The sequence below is a fragment of the Palaemon carinicauda genome, chromosome 21 (genome assembly GCF_036898095.1).
Source record: "Palaemon carinicauda isolate YSFRI2023 chromosome 21, ASM3689809v2, whole genome shotgun sequence".
Classification (NCBI taxonomy): Eukaryota; Metazoa; Arthropoda; class Malacostraca; order Decapoda; family Palaemonidae; genus Palaemon; species Palaemon carinicauda.
In genome coordinates, this window is record NC_090745.1 from 98,677,439 (window position 1) to 98,697,364 (window position 19,926).

The window sequence follows — 19,926 nt, forward strand, 5'->3', positions numbered from 1 at the left end:
TTTTAGAGGAGAAAAAGGAGCCTCATCAAGGCCGTTGACTTTCCTCATGAAAGCCAACACTTATAGAAAGATGGATTCTAACTCCCATTCTTCGGTGTCTGGAATCTTAGGGCCAGCTGGAAGAAGAAGTGCACCGACAAACTGTCCATGTCTTCTGACAACTCCTCGTCATTGCACCTAGTCGGTATTGGAGTGGGTCGATCTCTGGGGATGGGGTGATTCCCTGCTGCTGACAAGTAACTACCAATTGGTTGTTTACTCATCATTAGAAAGTTTTAAATGGCTGTTATCCCTCCAATGTGAAGGACAAGGGTTTTTACATGTACAAGAACAAAACAGAGACAAGTTGCACTTCTCTAACTCCAAAAATACATCATCCACTATGTAATCAAATGTTGAATAGATCCACAAGTATTGCATAAAGTTTGATCTCTACTGACTAAGTACTTATCTGTAGTCAATATTTTAAGTTAGGAAATTTACTTTTACAGTATAGTATATGGGCAAGATATTCTGGTTTGATGCTTGAGCAGTATTACAAATTGTAGGATTTAGTTAGGTTACAGCATAATGGTTGGCCATACTGTACTTTAATATGATATACAGTACAGTACTCTTGCACCTATAATCAGGAAGAGTATGTACCTATGTTAAAGGAGTGTTCAAATGCATTGAATGCAACTTGATTATAAGAATGTTTTTATTATTTTATAGTTTTACATCTAACCATAAAAGGAGCCTTAGCGTTACCGTCTCTCGCTAACCGATCTGCCACTCAAACTTAGAGACTACCACTTTCCTTTTTTCTTTGTGTATCAAGTTAGCTCACTGATCTACTGATTGGTGGGCTAAAAAGGGGAAAGCAAACTTCCTATTTTAATGGTTTGCCAAGTCCTGAGAAGTAGAGGAGTATGCAACAGCTCCCGACCAGTGGCCTAACAAGGCAGACGCCTGGAAACTGCCTTGGAGATGGCTTTTATCGTGGCAGACTAGGATGCTGAGAACACAGTTCTCCCAATACCAAGTCTCTAGACCGAAGTTAGTGGAGTAAAAGTCGTAATGGCAGCGTCAATCGGAAGTGGAGAGAGGTTGGCATCCTCTAAAACATAGAACCATCTTTGCTGAGAGCTAGGGAGGCAAGGTCCTGCTCAAACAACTCAAGCATACAGTAACGACTTCCTGACCCCGAGATCTGGCCATCAACGCTATCTAGAGCCTCCTGACAGAGCACCCACCAAATCAGTCTAAAAGTGAGTCTTAAATCATGAAAAGTACTGAATCGCCAATTAATGGAAATCATACTGCACTTGACTGGTGATGTAGTTATCTCTCCCTGGTCTCTGAACTCTCGGATGATAGAGGAGACCATAACAACTGTTGACTCCATCTCAGGGTTCTCTGTCTCTGCTGGTGAAGGTTCAGAGTCAGATGGCAAAGGATCGGTGGTAGCCTAGGACTCCACTTCCCTTGGGAAAGGGGAATTCTCGACAGGTTCTGGTGGTAGAGCTTGTTAATTTGTAAGCCTCCTCTCAGGACCTAAGACAGAACCTGGTTGGTAGTTTGACAAAACAAGGATGACAGCAAGAGCGTTTGAAACCTCTGTGGCCTGGATGGTACTGTTTCCATTTACATGGATCTTGGGTGACAGGATAGGGGCCTGAACCACGTTAGAATTTTTACGTAATCACGGCAGTGTAACAGTAAAGTTAAAAAACTGAAAAGTAAAAAAACATATCCAGTGTACATTCTCTGTGAGTAATTACAAGAATACTTTTTTGGATAAGTGTCATTTTGAACTGGAAGTTAAGTCCTTTTTGTGAACCTGTGGTTACAGAAAAGTTTTACTCACTTAAATGTTATCGGGAACCTAAATTTGGGTCCTTTGGGCAAGGTTCCTGGAGATGTCGTTGCCTACTACAGCAGTGGGCTCACTTTAAGGGGAAGGAAGGGGGAATATCATCTTCACTGGGGTAAATATGATAAAACTGCCTCACCTGAAGCTTGCCTCAAGGGCAGATTGGAGTCACTTTCCTTCATTTTCAATGGGGAAAGGTGATAAAACTGCCTCACCTGAAGCTTGCCTCAAGGGTAGATCGGAGATACCTTCCTTCTTCATTTTTCCCCCGGAGTACTCAGCTACAGAGGAAACCAAAGAAGGCCCAGCAGTTTGAGCACTGGAGGGTAAGAAGCAACATCCAGAAGATTTCATCAGTTTGGGGGCCGACCCAAAAGCCAAAGAATCCGTCTAAACTTCTTCGGATTGGGGGAGACCCCAAAGCCAAAAATCTGTCTTGGACTTCTGCAATTTCCCACATGCCTACTCATGGATTCTCCATCACTATCACACTATCATTTTGTGCTGAATTTTAGGTACCATAATAAAGCTGAAACTGTTAGTTCTTCCATTTCAAGACTATCCAATTAATTGCCATTTTGGAATTCACTTGTCCTAGAAAACCAGCTTAGTTGAGTGTTGTGGCTTTTGGCGTGCAGACATGTTGTATATGAATGTTTAGTTATTTTATATGAATCAAACATTTTCAAAGAGATTATCACAGAACATCAGAGCACATACAGGTCTCTTCATGAACATTCAGCACTTTCAATAAGTGTTAATTGTCCTGAGAGTGACTACCTTACTTTTTTGTGAAGACATGAGAAGCATTCAAATTCCTCTGTACCATAAAACTCAGAAAATAGTGGTGTAATTTATCACATTGTTAAAGAGAGTAAAGGAACTTTCCTTCATGGGTCCCATCTTTTCCATTGGAAATTATTTTGTTTGTAAATCACTGTTTGAATAAGTGTTGGGACCATCTTTTAGATATCAAGGAGCTGTGAATATCTCCTTTGAATTGAAGGATCTTTTGTTCAGAAGTTACAGACAACAATTTTGAGAATCAAAAACCCCTTATTGGCTGAGGTGATTGATAAATCTTCCTTTGGAACAAGTTAAAATGACACTGGAAGGGCTCTTAGTGACATATGGGTGTTCAGGAGTGCAGGTATTGTTAGGGGTTTGAAAACCTATTCTCTTGGCCCTTTTATCGAACCATTGGCTCGCAAAAATGACACTGCAACATTAGAGGGTATAATCTAGAAATGTATTAAAGATAGGAGGATTGTGCTTAGTGATAAGTGATCTTTGTACAACTCTTGCAAGTCTCTTGTGTATAACCACTGTAATGTGACCCACAATGAAAATTTTGTAGACCCCAATAGCTAGGACACTCCATTATAGTGTATTGAATGTCTTGCAGTTACTGTAATTTTGTTTCCTATCCTCCCTACGCTACTTTCCTGTTGGAGCCCTTGGGCTTATAACATCCTGCTTTTTTGACTAGGATTATAGCTTAGCTAGTAATAATAATGATAAGTGAAAAATTGGGTGACGCAATCCGGTAATCAATAGGAATATGTCCAGATGTATTTATTTTGTTTTATTTTCATTAAATATCCAAAGAAAGAGCTTCTTTGTCATTTTTACAACAAATCCAGTCTTCTCTACCCTGCACAATCTAAATCACAGCATATTCCTGTTCTTCACACAGACGAATCACAAGCCATCTTTTCCAAACTTTCTAAATCCGTATCTTCCAATTCTATTTAAGATTAAGTGAAGGGTCTAACAATAATACAGTACGTAAAAAAATTTGGGGTGAGTAATATTACGACAGAGTCCCACCCAGCCAGGTTTGCATGAAAAAACCTGTTTATTCCATTAGTTTTGAGAATCAAAAACCCCTTATTGGCTGAGGTGATTGATAAATCTTCCTTTGGAACAAGTTAAAATGACACTGGAAGGGCTCTTAGTGACATATGGGTGTTCAGGAGTGCAGGTATTGTTAGGGGTTTGAAAACCTATTCTCTTGGCCCTTTTATCGAACCATTGGCTCGCAAAAATGACACTGCAACATTAGAGGGTATAATCTAGAAATGTATTAAAGATAGGAGGATTGTGCTTAGTGATAAGTGATCTTTGTACAACTCTTGCAAGTCTCTTGTGTATAACCACTGTAATGTGACCCACAATGAAAATTTTGTAGACCCCAATAACTAGGACACTCCATTATAGTGTATTGAATGTCTTGCAGTTACTGTAATTTTGTTTCCTATCCTCCCTACGCTACTTTCCTGTTGGAGCCCTTGGGCTTATAACATCCTGCTTTTTTGACTAGGATTATAGCTTAGCTAGTAATAATAATGATAAGTGAAAAATTGGGTGACGCAATCCGGTAATCAATAGGAATATGTCCAGATGTATTTATTTTGTTTTATTTTCATTAAATATCCAAAGAAAGAGCTTCTTTGTCATTTTTACAACAAATCCAGTCTTCTCTACCCTGCACAATCTAAATCACAGCATATTCCTGTTCTTCACACAGACGAATCACAAGCCATCTTTTCCAAACTTTCTAAATCCGTATCTTCCAATTCTATTTAAGATTAAGTGAAGGGTCTAACAATAATACAGTACGTAAAAAAATTTGGGGTGAGTAATATTACGACAGAGTCCCACCCAGCCAGGTTTGCATGAAAAAACCTGTTTATTCCATTAGTTTTGAGAATCAAAAACCCCTTATTGGCCGAGGTGATTGATAAATCTTCCTTTGGAACAAGTTAAAATGACACTGGAAGGGCTCTTAGTGACATATGGGTGTTCAGGAGTGCAGGTATTGTTAGGGGTTTGAAAACCTATTCTCTTGGCCCTTTTATCGAACCATTGGCTCGCAAAAATGACACTGCAACATTAGAGGGTATAATCTAGAAATGTATTAAAGATAGGAGGATTGTGCTTAGTGATAAGTGATCTTTGTACAACTCTTGCAAGTCTCTTGTGTATAACCACTGTAATGTGACCCACAATGAAAATTTTGTAGACCCCAATAACTAGGACACTCCATTATAGTGTATTGAATGTCTTGCAGTTACTGTAATTTTGTTTCCTATCCTCCCTACGCTACTTTCCTGTTGGAGCCCTTGGGCTTATAACATCCTGCTTTTTTGACTAGGATTATAGCTTAGCTAGTAATAATAATGATAAGTGAAAAATTGGGTGACGCAATCCGGTAATCAATAGGAATATGTCCAGATGTATTTATTTTGTTTTATTTTCATTAAATATCCAAAGAAAGAGCTTCTTTGTCATTTTTACAACAAATCCAGTCTTCTCTACCCTGCACAATCTAAATCACAGCATATTCCTGTTCTTCACACAGACGAATCACAAGCCATCTTTTCCAAACTTTCTAAATCCGTATCTTCCAATTCTATTTAAGATTAAGTGAAGGGTCTAACCATAATACAGTACGTAAAAAAATTTGGGGTGAGTAATATTACGACAGAGTCCCACCCAGCCAGGTTTGCATGAAAAAACCTGTTTATTCCATTAGCTTTCTTATTGTTTTATTGTGTTCTGATGTTATTACCTTCCGCAAAAATAGCGTTTTCCGAGTACCACCACCCGACAATAATTTGGAGAACGCCAGGTGGGATAATGGAAAGTAACGAATTACAGAAGAGAATTACAGCAGAAACAGACAAAACAACACGAAAACTGGAAAAATATATTTTCCTGCAAAAATATGATTGACATCTCTTATGAAAGCTCTCTTGGGCCCATTCTTCTCTATATACTTGTATCTACGAGTATGTTGGTTAATAAACTAGTAACATTAATTATTCACATACTGATCTTTGCTCCACCATGGCTCGCTTCATTCGCAATTAAACATTACTGTACATCACTGCTCCCATGTTCTCGCACTTGGTACATATTACGCAACGCGCGTTCACCAAGTGGGCGAGAATTTTGCAGTATCCTTAGTTTACTCTGAGTCTTGCACTAAGAGTATGTTGGTTAATGAATTAACACAAATTATTCACATACTGATCTTTGCTCCTCCATGACTGGCTTTGCTCACAATTACACATTACATCACTGCTCCTGTGTTCTGGCAAGCGGTGCATATTGCGTTACGCACGTTTGGCGAGTGGGCGAGCATTTTTTCCATATCCTTAGTTTACACTGAGCCTTAAAATGGATTTTGATGTAATAAAGTTCTATTTTTGGGTGAGATAGCCATGTCATCCTGATGGAGGGTCCTTCCGGCAGCTTCCTACTGTATAATAATTCTGCGAGTGATATTACAAGAGAATTACTGTCAGGTATCACGGGGTTCTAACCCCCGGAATGACTATCCTAAGATATCGTGTATAATCAGGAACGTATCCTATTAACTTATCTTAATAGTCGGAGTCAGAGTCAGAGTACCCAAAATCAGGAGTAAAAACTGACTCGACGGTTAGTGACGCCCCATTGGGTTCTGCTTGTTCGATAAGGTCACTAGGTCCTAGTTGTTGGGTATGGCCACTCTGTCCTGGCTCCGTGTTATTGCCACTCTATCCTATGTTGGTTGCATGCCCAAATGGTGGATACAATTTTGCAGCAGCAAGAAAGAACCAGTGCAGCAGCTCTTTGTAATCAGGCACAGATTTTATAAATATATAGTGAGAGATATACTGCTTATAGTACTCTCTCCGAACACCAGACTTTAACATACGACTTAATTAATGTCCCTCTATAACCGTTCATTGTTTTGGGTAAGGATTTCAAGATTTTCCACAAAGTCTAAACTATGGTTTATCATCAAGAGCCAGTACTGTACCCAAATTCACTATTTTTCTTATTTGCGGCCACCTCGTTACCGACTATAATGCTACCAGGCCGTAAATACTTTTGAATAAGAGGTATTAATGTTGCAGTGTTTCCATGTGGACTTTCAATCAGTGGCACTATAATAAATCTCTTTGAGAGACACTATTCCACCAAAAAATCCACACACCAGGAATTTCTCTAACCTGACCATATTTAGACTTGCTATACTTCGACTCATCTGTTTCAATAAAAATGTCTGGCCCTCCAATTGGTGGCTGGTTATCAGCAAAATGTTTAGTTACCTTGGAACTATAGCTCCTCCAATTAACACTGGCTTCAGAACCCAAATTTAGGTTCCCGATAACATTTAAGTGAGTAAAACTTTTCTGTAACCACAGGTTCACGAAAAGGACTAACGAAAGGACAGTTATCCAAAAAATTATTCTTATGATCACTTACAGAGTATGTGAACTGGATATATTTTTTACTTTTGAGGGTTTTTAACTTTACTGTGACACTGCTAATAATGATGGTCAGGCAGCAACAAACACGCTTCATAACACTTAGGGCAAATTATTTCTAAAGGAAGCACACTGTGATTACATAAAAATTTTAACGTTTCTTTGTTATTCTTTAAAAATAGTCTAATAGCTTCGTGAGGGGTAAATTCACCAATTGTACAAAGGGTCACTTGAAGCCAAGGCAAGCCACACTTTGTGATTTGAAAATGACAGGGGAATCGTGGAGATGCATAAATAACATTTTCCATCAAGGACCAATCAAATGGTGTGTTTATAATGTACCTAGATTCTGATTGGCCAATTCATATTACTGATCAAGCAAAACGGGAGAGAAAAGCCAAGAGTTTAATAAAATAGGAAGGAACGTACAAAGTAACTGGAGCTAATCTCTGTGTCATTATAAAGATCAACAAAAAACTTGGGGAAAAAAAACCTTCATTTACCGTAAGTTAATTAATTTTTTTCTCTCTTATTCCGTTTTTGTGTTGATGTATTGATAAGAATTGTTTTTTTCCAAGGGTTTTACCAGACAAAAATATAAATGACAACAAAAGCGTTGGGTGGGTTTCCATTGTAATATTACCCTTAATCTTAGGGTAAGCTAAAGATAAGGTTCCTTGGTTGAGTTAGGTAGGGAGCCTTAGATTAGGTAGTGTTCTTGAGTTTGTGGTTTTCAGTCATAACTTTGAGAATTCTAAATTTATAAAATTTCAAAAACAATGATTTCCCACAATTACTTGCATCAGAAAAGTTCAGAGTACCTATAGATACACCACTTAATTTTATAATTTTGAATATTGTGTTATAGTAATTATTTACCCACATTTCTATTTCTGATGCTGTCCATTCCATCCAAAATTGGTTAAAATTTTTTTTGGTTTTATTGCACTTGTTTTTTGTTCATCCTTTATCCTTGTCAAAAGTTTAGCAGAATTGTGGTGATTTGAAGATAGGAGGGAGAAGGGATGGTCCACAAGGGGCACCCTATAGCCCATGAAAGTAAGGACCTGGCCCCTAGGCTAGAAGGGTGTGATTAGGTTAAAACAGCTTTCCTAGTTTGGTAATTTGCTGTTATTACCCCACCACTAATTTCCGATATAACCCAAATACTATTTTTCAGGTTTTAATTATTTAATCTGAAGGTGGATAAAATTCAAACCTAACCTCAAAAATAGTATAGGGGTTATATCGGAAATTAGTGGTGTGGGGCAATAACAGCTAAGTACCCTCTTTGTTTTACTCGCTTTGTGTACAGCATACACACACACACACACACACACAAATCTACAACAATTCCCTGCTACCTCGAATTACTGGAATCCACCGGATTTACTGGAATAAACAGGGAAAATACTGGAATCCCCTTGAAAATTACCGAAATCCCATACAATATCACTGCAAACCCTTAGCAATCGATAAATATGTGATTTTATTAAAATACGTTATTATTATGTTTTTAGCATTTATATTTTTTTATATATTTGCAAGTAGAAAATTGGCTACGGGTTGTGACCTGGGAAGGGGGTCCTGGCTAGGGGTTGCAACCTGGGAACTACTAGGTTAGGTTAGGTGGGTTTGTTGGGTTCTGTACCCTTTTGTACATTGTGTAAAGGGTATATAGAAAAATGCTTGAAAATATATATCTTATTTAATTTACTAAAAAATAATGTAAATTAATAAACACATCATTTATCAATTTATAAGGGTTTGCAGTGATATTGTAAGGAATTTCGGTAATTTTCAAGGGGATTCCAGTAATTAGTGGTTCCCATAATTCTCCATTACTTTTGCTCTTAAAAGGGGTCTTCTATCCCTAAAACAATTCCGACATGAATTAAAGTAAAATTCGTGGAAAAAAAAAAAAAAACAATGTAAAGTCGGTAAATATGCTGTCTTGATGCCAAGCAAAATTCAATGATCAGTATTTACTGAAACCTGATACTAACTGTTAACTTGTAATCTCTTTTCGAAGTTACCCAATTAGCTATTGCCTTAGCAGTCAAAAAAAAAAAAAAGTTAAACAACTAAATTGATTTGGCGTCGTTCTTAACCAACGATCAGGAGTAACAGCGTTCAAGTGTAACACTGTGATAAGACCATAAAATCCGTTGGTAGACATTTTAAACCACAAATTAATAACTATTCAGCTTACCTAAATAGAAAGGGAGACGGAACTACATGCCATGGTAAATTGGTAAGAGTCAAAGGCTATATACTCAAGGAAGCTAGGAAGGCTCAAAATACGAATGTTAATACACTAGTTGGCAACTCCAAAGTTAATACAATAGTTTGACCGCTCAGTATTCAGATGGCGTTGTGGGTATATCGTTTGTCGTCTGTTTGTTTATATTTAGAATTTGACAGCTGACACAACGAAATCATAGCACCAGCAGTGAATAAGTCACACAGTGTTACTCAAAAAACGAAAATAAACCGATCCTCATTAGGTTTTTCACAGGTTCCCTAAGGACAAAGAACGGTGAGTACTAACAGTATAATACATGAAATATGTGCTACTAATGAGTAAGTCCCACTGATATTAGATATAAGATTAAGGCTAGGCATCCGCAATACACTTTTCTCAAACTTTTATATTTGATCATAAAGCTATTGAAATAATGTATTTCTCAGGAGCTGACATATTTGGCGTTAGGATCATGTTTAGTGGTATGTATTATATTTAACTTTGATTTAACTTATAAGCGTATGAATATTTCAGCATGTTTGCACACCCGAGTAGCATTACAGGAGTATACTGCTTCAACATATTATTTTGTTAGTGTTCCTTGTCTTCTTATTTCTTTTTCTATTTCCTAAATAAAGACTAACATTTTACAGTATTTGTAAACTGTATTTGCTTGTATTTGTATTTTCATGAACATTGAATGTGTGTTTACTGTTTGTGCTTTCTATGTTTGCATACTTGCTTTGTCTTGCGTTTGCACCATGTATTCAATTCATGAAGAAATCCTTTTTTAATATTGTTTTCTCATATTTATAATTATATTAGAGTTTATTTGTATGTAATTCATGACGCAATTTTAGCTTGCTTGCATGTTATTTTCTTTTACAATGTTTATATGTGCAATATTTACTGTTATTTTTTCTTATGCATAATTTATCAAAGTTCCTTTGATGTGATTTATCTTTCATTGTTGGTTGGCTTGTATGCTACCTTTTTTCTATTTATATCCCATTTTGATTATTTTTATGTGTGATTCAATTTAGTGAGTTATTTTATTCCTTTTGTTTGTATATCTATATATTTATTAGTTTATATTACTAAAGAGTATACACGAGTGCATCATGCATTTCCGTTCGTTTCAATAAAAAAAAACCATTGTGTTTTATATACACCTAATATCATTCTACAATGACCTACAAACTGTAATCAAATGTATGTCTACACATCACACATGACTAAGTTTAACAAATCATCAGATATACAGTATGTTTTACTTTATTCGAACGTGATATTGTATAGGATATCTATAAAAAGGATTGTAATATACAATACTTGAAATTGAAAGAAAATCAACTAAATTATAAGAGACATAGCTATTAAGTTTCTGAAAAAAACATACTGAGAAACATAAGGATATGTATTCTTAATCTATAAATGTACCTATTTGTAAAATTACAATTTAGTTATCTAAAATTTAAGAACGTCATAAATATAAGAAGAAAATATACTGACGTAGTAATGCAAATTATGAAATATGTCGTAAATTTACAATCGAACTCCATCCTATATTCCCGTAAGGATTACAGCTCTAAATATTTAACCGTTCACTTCATAGATTATTATTATTATTATTATTATTATTATTATTATTATTATTATTATTATTATTATTATTATTATTATTATTATTACTTCCTAAGCTACAACCCTAGTTGGAAAAGCAAGATGCTATAAGCCCAGGGGCTCTAACAGGGAAAATAGCCCAGTGAGGAAAGGAAACAAAGAAAAGTAAAATATTTTAAGAAGGGTAACATTAAAATAGATATCTCCTGTATAAACTATATAAACTTTAACAAAACAAGAGGAGGAGAAATAATATATAATAGTGTACCCTCAAGCCAGAGAACTCTAATCCAAGACAGTGGAAGACCATAGCACAGAGACTCTGGCACTACCCAAAACTAGAGAACAATGGTTTGATTTTGGAGTGTCCTTCTCCTAGAAGAGCTGCTTACCATAGCTAAAGAGTTTCTACTACCTTTAGAAAGGGGAAAGTGGCTACTGAACCATTACAGTGCAGCAGTTAACCCCCTGGATGAAGAAGAATTGTTTAGTAATCTCAGTGTTGTCAGGTGTATGAGGACAGAGGAGAATATGTGAAGAATATGCCAGACTCTTCAGTGTATGTGTAGGCAATGGGAAAATAAACCGTAACCAGAAGGAAGGATCCAATGTAGTAATGTCTGGCCAGTCAAAAGACGCTATAACTCTCTAGTGGTAGTATTTCAACGGGTGGCTGGGGCCCTGGCCAACCTACTACCTATGGAGCCATTCGTTTCGGATGGAAGTATCTGGCATCTTTTCATAGCACACTCATTTGAATGTTATTAGGCTCAGTCTTCATATCTTCCTTCAGTATATAGTCTTTGGTAATAGGCTACCTGGCTACCAACTTACCATACAATATGAAATTGTAAACTGAGATCTGAGAATCACGTTTTTTACCAGGTAAGGAGGAAAAGTTCGATTGAATAAATAAATGGGCGTTATATCATTCATCAGAGAAATGATTCAGTAAAATATACATTTTAAAAGACTTTCAAGTACTTCCTCAAACATTAAGCACTAAAGATTTATTAGCAAGCTAAGAGTACGTTAAGAAATCACATTATGCATTATGTTCACTATGAAGAAAGCTTAATAACCTGAGCAAAATATATTTCCTGCAACATTTTCAATTATTGTCCTGATATGTTCATCTATATGAACGTTCAATCTATTACGATGTTTATACTCATAAAGCATTATCAAATGTTGCGTCATTTAACTGCCATTTCACTTTCCTTGCAGAAATTTAGAAATAAGACAATGTCAAAACTTGCCATGTCTTAATTTAGTAATAGAAATATCATTACAAGAGCTGTTTTATTTTCATGTACTCTTAAAACAAATCTGCACTTGTACTTTTCTTCCCATATAATTTCCTCAAACACTTGGTGACTTTTCTTCCCAAACAATTTCCTCAAACACTTGGTGACTTTTCTTCCCATACAATTTCCTTAAACACTTGGTGACTTTTCTTCCCATACAATTTCCTCAAACACTTGGTGACTTTTCTTCCCATACAATCCTCAAACACTTGGTGATACCTCTAACACGTGAGTTATCGCACGAATGTGGAAGGTAATTAGTTACGGCAGAAGGCCATGGGAATTAAAGGTAAAGTGGAATGAGAATTTAATAAAATTAAAGAGATGTGTTAAGTGGTGTGGGCGTGATTAGAAAATACCGGAAGACCATCGTGAAGACAAATTTAGAAATAAAATTGACAAACATTTTCTCTTGCATCGAAGAAAAAAATATATAGGCCTAACGCAGAAACTAAGGAAAAAGTGTTGATGATATTAAGGAAATTGTTGCAAGAAGGATGAGGTGTCCAAACTTCATAGAATAAATTCTTAATATATTCTATAAATGAAAAGTAATCTATTCTAGGTTTGTCAAACATAAGCTAACTTTGGTGGCAAAATCAATGCAGATTTGATTTATGCCGAATTGAAGGAGGCAGTGCAAGAACATTTGCATGCAGATACTGTAACTGTAATATAATCGGGTCCACACCATTACCAAAGACTCCAAAATTCCACCTACCCTCTCTTAATATAATAATGAGGTTTAATGCAGTAATCATATATGTCTGGGGATAGATTTTTCTTTTTTAAGAGTTTAAGTTTCTAAAGAATAAATTTTAATTAGATAAAGGGGCAGATAAAACGAAATAAATAGTGCATACCAAGAATTAGTAATATAAAAGTAATGTGGGTTAATAAGAGGTTTTGAAGGAACTCACCATTAGTTTAATAATCAAATCAATAGGTCTGGTCTACCAGAAAGTTAAAGGTATATGAATCGAATATTTAGCAAAGGAGAATAGTCGAGTATTGCTGAATGTTGGGAATTGTAACTTATGGAAAAAGCCTCCTGTGCTGGTTGGAGTGGACGTAAAACTTCTTTGTCACTACTAGTTGAGATATATTCAACTTTCTACTTGGTCTTCACAGTAGAAGTGTAGTGTACCAGGAACGGTTGTTGAGCAAGAAAAATAAATTTGAAATGCTGACAAGATTTTTTTTTTTTTACCAAAAGTTGAGGGCAAGACAAAATAGCTCCCTGTGAAAAGTCACTAGCTTTACGAACATATTTTTAATGTTATAAATATTAGCCCTAAACTGTTATTCTTGACGACTTAAAAGAATACAAGAGTAAAGAAACTATTTAAAACGCTCTTACCGGTACAATCAGCTGGAATGCCAAACACTTGGATGACAACGTAGGGATCTATGAAGCCGGCTTTCGTCGCTGTGGATCCCCTGGGCTTTGGAAGACACTGCCCACTTATCACCTGCAAAGTTATTGAGACTTTAGTAAACAGATATTTTGTTTCTATCTTTTACTACAAGGTTTGTAGCATCCTGCTTATCACCTATAGTTGCTGCTTGGCTTTTAATAATAACAGTGATAATTATAATAAAAATAAAACCAACAAAAACCATAATAATGATTAACACTGTCTTTCATTAATATCATTATTACGAAGATACATCCTGCTTTTCACCTATAGTTGCTGCTTGGCTCCTAATAATAACAGTGATAATTATAATAAAAATAAAACCAACAAAAACCATAATAATGATTAACACTGTCTTTCATTATTATTATTATTACGAAGATACAACCCCAAAGACAGTAAAGTGCTACAACCCTAGTTGGAAAAGCTGGATGCTATAAGGCTAAGAGCTCCATATGGATAAATAGCCCAGCTATGAGAGGAAATAAGGAAATTAATGAACTATATGGTAAATAATAAAAAAGCAAAAACATGAAGCTTGTTGTCACTTTACTTTTTCCCTTAACAATAATAAATTAACCAGACACTGCAGCAAAATGTTCAACTCTTATACGTTCATTTTCTACATCCACCCGTCTTATTTCACATTTTATTTCCTTAATATTTATACTATACAGCATTTATTTAGTTCCAATGTTCCCAATCAACAACTAGCTGAAATATGGGCAACAAAGAGTGACTGGTATTGCAAGAACAATAAAATAAGGGATATTAAATTTATCATTAGTTGTAGCCTATACACATGGGGCATCAAGAAAGTATATAATACACTAACCGGCCTTAATTGATTGACTGACTCTCACCAAGGAGAGTATGTAGTCAAACCCCTCATCTACTGAATACCCTACTTTTATAAAAGGAGATATGACAGTTTGGGCAAGATATTTCATATATACCCTAAATAATATAAGAGCGTACTTTTATGTTCTGCTATAACATAACATTTAAAGAACTGTAGAGGAATTAATACATAACTTTAGACATCAGCAAGTTTCCAGCGATCAATAGGTCTACGATATATATATATATATATATGTATATATATATATATATATATACACAAGCGCGCGCACACACACACACACATATATATATATATTATATATACATATATATATACATATATATACATGTATATATATATATATATATATACCAGACTAAATTTAACCAAATAACTACGTCCTTTACAATTCAATCAAAAGTAAAGAAATTTCTAATTGCAAAAGCCTCATCATTTTAAGTGAAGAAACCCTCCAATTTTGATGATATTCTGTAACAATGTTGTTGATTTCATATCGCGCCTTACCGTCTGGTAGTGGCAACCAACTGTCAAAACCATCTGTTTACGCTTAGGATATTCTCTGCATTTACGATCTTGAAGCGTATGTAAGGAATAACTGATAACATTTACACAACAGGATGGAAAATGCCTGTGATGATCATAGGCCGATTCTTTCTTCTTTTGATGAATAGGAAAATACTAGAGTAAGAAAATAAATGGTAAGGGCTAGAAAAGGGAATTTAATTTTCTACTACGACATACTCACGCACGAGCGCGCGCGCACACACATGCATATATATATATATATATATACACACATATATATATATATATATATATGCATATATATTTATATATATACATATATATATATATATATATATACATATATAAAGTAAAAATAAAGCATGCACAGTATATCCAAAATTATGTTAAAGCACCTTAACTTTTATAAACCGCAACAAAACATGAAACTAAATAAAACATTAATTAAATGTTGATCACATATAGGCATAAAATATATATTTTTATTAACATCAGATCCATTTCTCCTCTGGCATTGCCTCTCCCCTCCTTGCATAGTATATCAGCAACACAGAGACACTTTTATTACCGCCCTGAGCCTCATGGTTAAGGCATCTTTAGGAACCCATTCCCGTGGGATTTGTTTGAGAAATTGGAAGCCTAATCTCTCTCACTTTTCATTCCGGCTTTCAAAAATGAGAGATGCCGGATGTGTGGTCAGGTTTTCTGGCTCTTCTGTTGGCAAAATCCCGATCAGGAATTTTAATGGGATTTTCAACATCATGCGCTGGGAAGCAGTTTTTCTTAGAGCGATGGGATTTACCCCAGTCCATTTAAGTGATGGATGGATAGCATCAACAGCAAACAGCAGAAGTGATAACGAGGATAGGAACGATAAATTTCCAGAATGATACATTGATGAGGGAATATTGACGATGCTCTTTTACACAATCGGTACGAAAATTGACGCCAATACATATTTGAGATGAATTCAATAAATATATGCTGAGAGAGAGAGAGAGAGAGAGAGAGAGAGAGAGAGAGAGAGAGTAACTTACTTTAATTTTGAGGAGTTGAGGAGCAACGAGAGAGAGAGAGAGAGAGAGAGAGAGAGAGAGAGTAACTTACTTTAATTTTGAGGAGTTGAGGAGCGACTCCTGGAATGGTTTCTCTAGAGTTGGCCGAGAAGACTGAAATATGCTCCCTCATGACGGCTGGTTTGATGAGGTACCCACAACCGCCATTAGCTCTGAATTTGCCTTCGTACACGTCCATCATCTGGCCTGGAGTCTGGAAGTTTAACGCCACTGGAAGGGAAAATCAGTGTTGTTCAATTAAGCAACGAATGCAGGATGCGATGGACATAGAATTGAAATAAATGTAACGTGGTCTATAATTTCAAATACAAATAACTTGGCTACCCTAGATTGGTGCTTAAAATCCCTGGTAAATAGATAAAGTAGATAAGTAAAGTGTAATGAAGATGAGACTGTAGAATACAATAAAAAGGAAGACTTAAACAAATGAATGATAAAACACAGTATATTAGTTTCCTGTCATACTACAAAGAAAAATGTGACTGGACGTTGAATCATATCTGGAATAGACTACAGGTAGGTATGGAAAAACTCGATGTGGAAGGTATTTCTTTTTAAATAAACAATAAAATATAGTCAGTAAAGATACACAATCTATATAAATGCATCATTCATAAAAAATATCAATGCTAGGATAACAATGTTCCGAAGTTATGAAATATACAAAATTAAAATGGCGCGCTCTGCAAGGAAAAATAGTAATGAAAGGGAGAGAATAGGAAATGAAATTTCCAAGCTAATCAAGCGTACAAGCCAAGAAAGCAATGATGGGTATAAAATAAAAACCATCAACAATGTATGCAAAACGAGAAATATACATGTACTCACAAAGCACAAAATTATGTATGGATGAATATTGTGAATAAAGTTTTTAAGTTTTTATTGCCCTAACAAGATGGAAATGCTTCAGACAACTCAGGCAGTACATAAAAAAAAAACAAACTGTGGCAACTTTTAATGAAGTTGCTCTAAACAGACTTGTCTCATACCGTCTACAATTGGTAGGAAATCTTTAAGAATTATATATTTGGAGTTCCTTCTTAAAATTTTATATATCTTTGATAATACTCTTAAACAAATAATGGCCTAAGCAACGTGCAACAAGATAAAATTGAACTTCAGTCACTTTATATCAAGTACCTAAAGAATCTCTGTTCATGTTGAGAATATCTAGTTTCAGGAATAATCTTGCAATCGGTCTTTACATAGAAGAAAGGGGAGTAATGATGCATATATGAAAGTATACTTTAAAGACTCAGAAGTGACAGTATAAACGTAGCACCCATAAAAAAATAAGAGAAAAGAAAGCAAGTTCTCACCCATCTGGCAACCCGAATTCCAGAAATCTTGCGGGTTATAATTGGAAGAATCGACTCTGGAAGAATTCGGGTAAACCCTTGTCAGGAACTTCTTGTTATGGTTGACCAAGTCCTCGGGACACGCGTGGGTCAGCTTCGCAGCGCAGGACTCGCTCAGGCTACACATTTCGTTTTTATTCTCTGAAATTGGAAATAAAAGAAGGCAATGAAACTTTAATAATAATAATAATAATAAAGTGATTGTCCAGCGCTTGATCAGAATCAATATAAGAAAGGATATGATACAGTGGCTAAAGCTCTCCACTGGAATCTCTGTAGGAAATATGAAATACAGCAACAAATGGTACGAACATCAACCTCAACCTCAGGCAAAACTACTCTGGGACTAAAGTATAAGGACGGGCAGGGTGATACAAGCACATCGTCCAAACATCACTCTGGTTGACAAGCCAACGAAAGAAGTATCACTCAGTTTGGCAGTACCGTTGGGACTCAAGAGTGGATAATAGGGGGGGGGGGGGGCAAAATAGAAAAGTACCAGGACCTGTGAATAGAACTAAGAAGGCTAGGGAACATGCTGGTAGAAGTGGTGCCAATAATCACAGGAGCACTAGGGACCATACCTAAGTCATTAAAAAGGAATATCGAAAAGGTTAGGAGCCCACATAGCACCAGGACTGATGCAAAAGAGCGTGCTTCTTTAAACAGCACATAATAATAATAATAATAATAATAATAATAATAATAATAATAATAATAATAATAATAATAATAATAATGCCGCTTAAATTTTGTCCAATAACCCAATAGCCATAATTTTCTTCTTATGGTCTCCATTTTCTTCGTCTGATCAATTCAGATACGTTATTAATTCAATGTACATTTCTTGGGACATTGATATCGAATATCATCATCTCCTACGCCAATTGACGCAAAGGGCCTCAGTTAGATTTCACCAGTCATCTCTATCTTGAGCTTTTATTTCAATACTTCTCAATTCATCATCTCATACTTCACACTTCCTAGTTCTCAGCCATGAAGGCCTGAGTCTTCCAACACCCTTAGTGCCTTGTGGAGCACAGTTGAAAGTTTGATGAACTAACCCCTCTCTTGGTTAAATATCACATAGATATTTTTAAAAAAATGTATATAAAAATAATGTCTTATTTCTAGAAAAGAGTTAAGGAGGAGGTTTCGATTTATGAAATGTTTTTAATTCGTACATTTAAAGCTATAACGGATTCTTATAAATTTGTCATACGTGTATCTATTGAAGTCTTGCCGACTTGGAAAACATCCATTCCGATGATTGAGCTTCCTTCTACTTTTTTTACTTTTTAACCAGATTTTCATTGTTTAACTTCGAGGAATTCCTATTCTCAAAACGTAATCTTGGTATAACTAATTGGTTAATAAAAAGCAAACATGTTGGATTTGTATTAAATTCTACCAAAATTGAAGAATATTAACGACTAATTATAATAATTTTTTGTTGAGAGTCCTTTTCTAGGAAAAAAAAAAAGTTCCAGTCTGAACCCAAAAGCTGAATCAATTTACTGTAATTTTCCATATTTGCTTCATTACTAATTTATCGTAATTTTGTGTATCTGCTACAAAACAAATTTACCGTAATTTTTTGCATTTGCTGCGTTCCATTTGTTGAAAACTAGAAACCTATGAAAAAGCGATTCTCAACTTTTTTTTATACCAAAATTCGACTCGAACAGTTCCAGCGGTGAACCATTAACCATAAATCTAACCTGACACTGAATACAAAACGGTTATTAATAATATTAATCTACTCTATGAAAGCTTACGGCAATATACAATCAATGAGTCAAATTGTAAGCACTCTTAATCCTGAAGTTAATCAATAACATGTATAATTTCCGCACACCTCGGAAATATTTTGCAAATCTCCTGGAGGTCGCAAAACCTCAGATTAAGTACTTCTGGTTTCAAGAACATTTTGGATGGCATACTGTCCCTTAGAGATTCGTACAAAGTTTCTCATAGTCCTTCATCCCTATGCACGTAAATTATTCGTCGCCATCTAGTTTCCAGTGTCATGTAAAATCTTTGAGATATTAGATACGTTGTGCCATAAAAGTCCACTGCTATTAAATTATTTTTAATTCTTTTCTGAAATCACGTTAGATTTGCCGACCTCAGGAAATTGTATTTCCAATCAATCATAAAACTTGAAACAGCAGGAAAACAAGAAAGAGAAAGAATACTTTTCTTCACAAGGCAGAAAAACAAAACCGGAACAAAAATATAAGACCAGACAGGTATAATCTAATTCCAAGCGCCCGAAAGCGGTAAATGCAATTAGCGTAACAACATTTAGATACGTAATGATATAAGGACGGGACAATGGATATCTCTTATCACAAATTCGTTTTAGCTTTATTTGACGTTCTGTTTGG

The 19,926-nt window shown here is 35.5% G+C and overlaps 1 protein-coding gene across 3 annotated transcripts in view; it reads right to left on the bottom strand.

The window, feature by feature from the left end:
- LOC137615345 (inactive phospholipase C-like protein 1) overlaps positions 1–19,926 on the bottom strand; it is a 1,261,629-nt gene that overhangs the window by 60,705 nt on the left and 1,180,998 nt on the right. For all 3 annotated transcript variants that reach the window (XM_068345149.1, XM_068345147.1, XM_068345146.1), the window contains exons 13-15: positions 17,498–17,677; positions 16,210–16,388; positions 13,655–13,766 (exon numbers count right to left, since the gene is read on the bottom strand). In XM_068345149.1, coding sequence (XP_068201250.1) covers positions 13,655–13,766; positions 16,210–16,388; positions 17,498–17,677 — 471 coding nt within the window. The remainder of the gene's footprint in view (positions 1–13,654; positions 13,767–16,209; positions 16,389–17,497; positions 17,678–19,926) is intronic.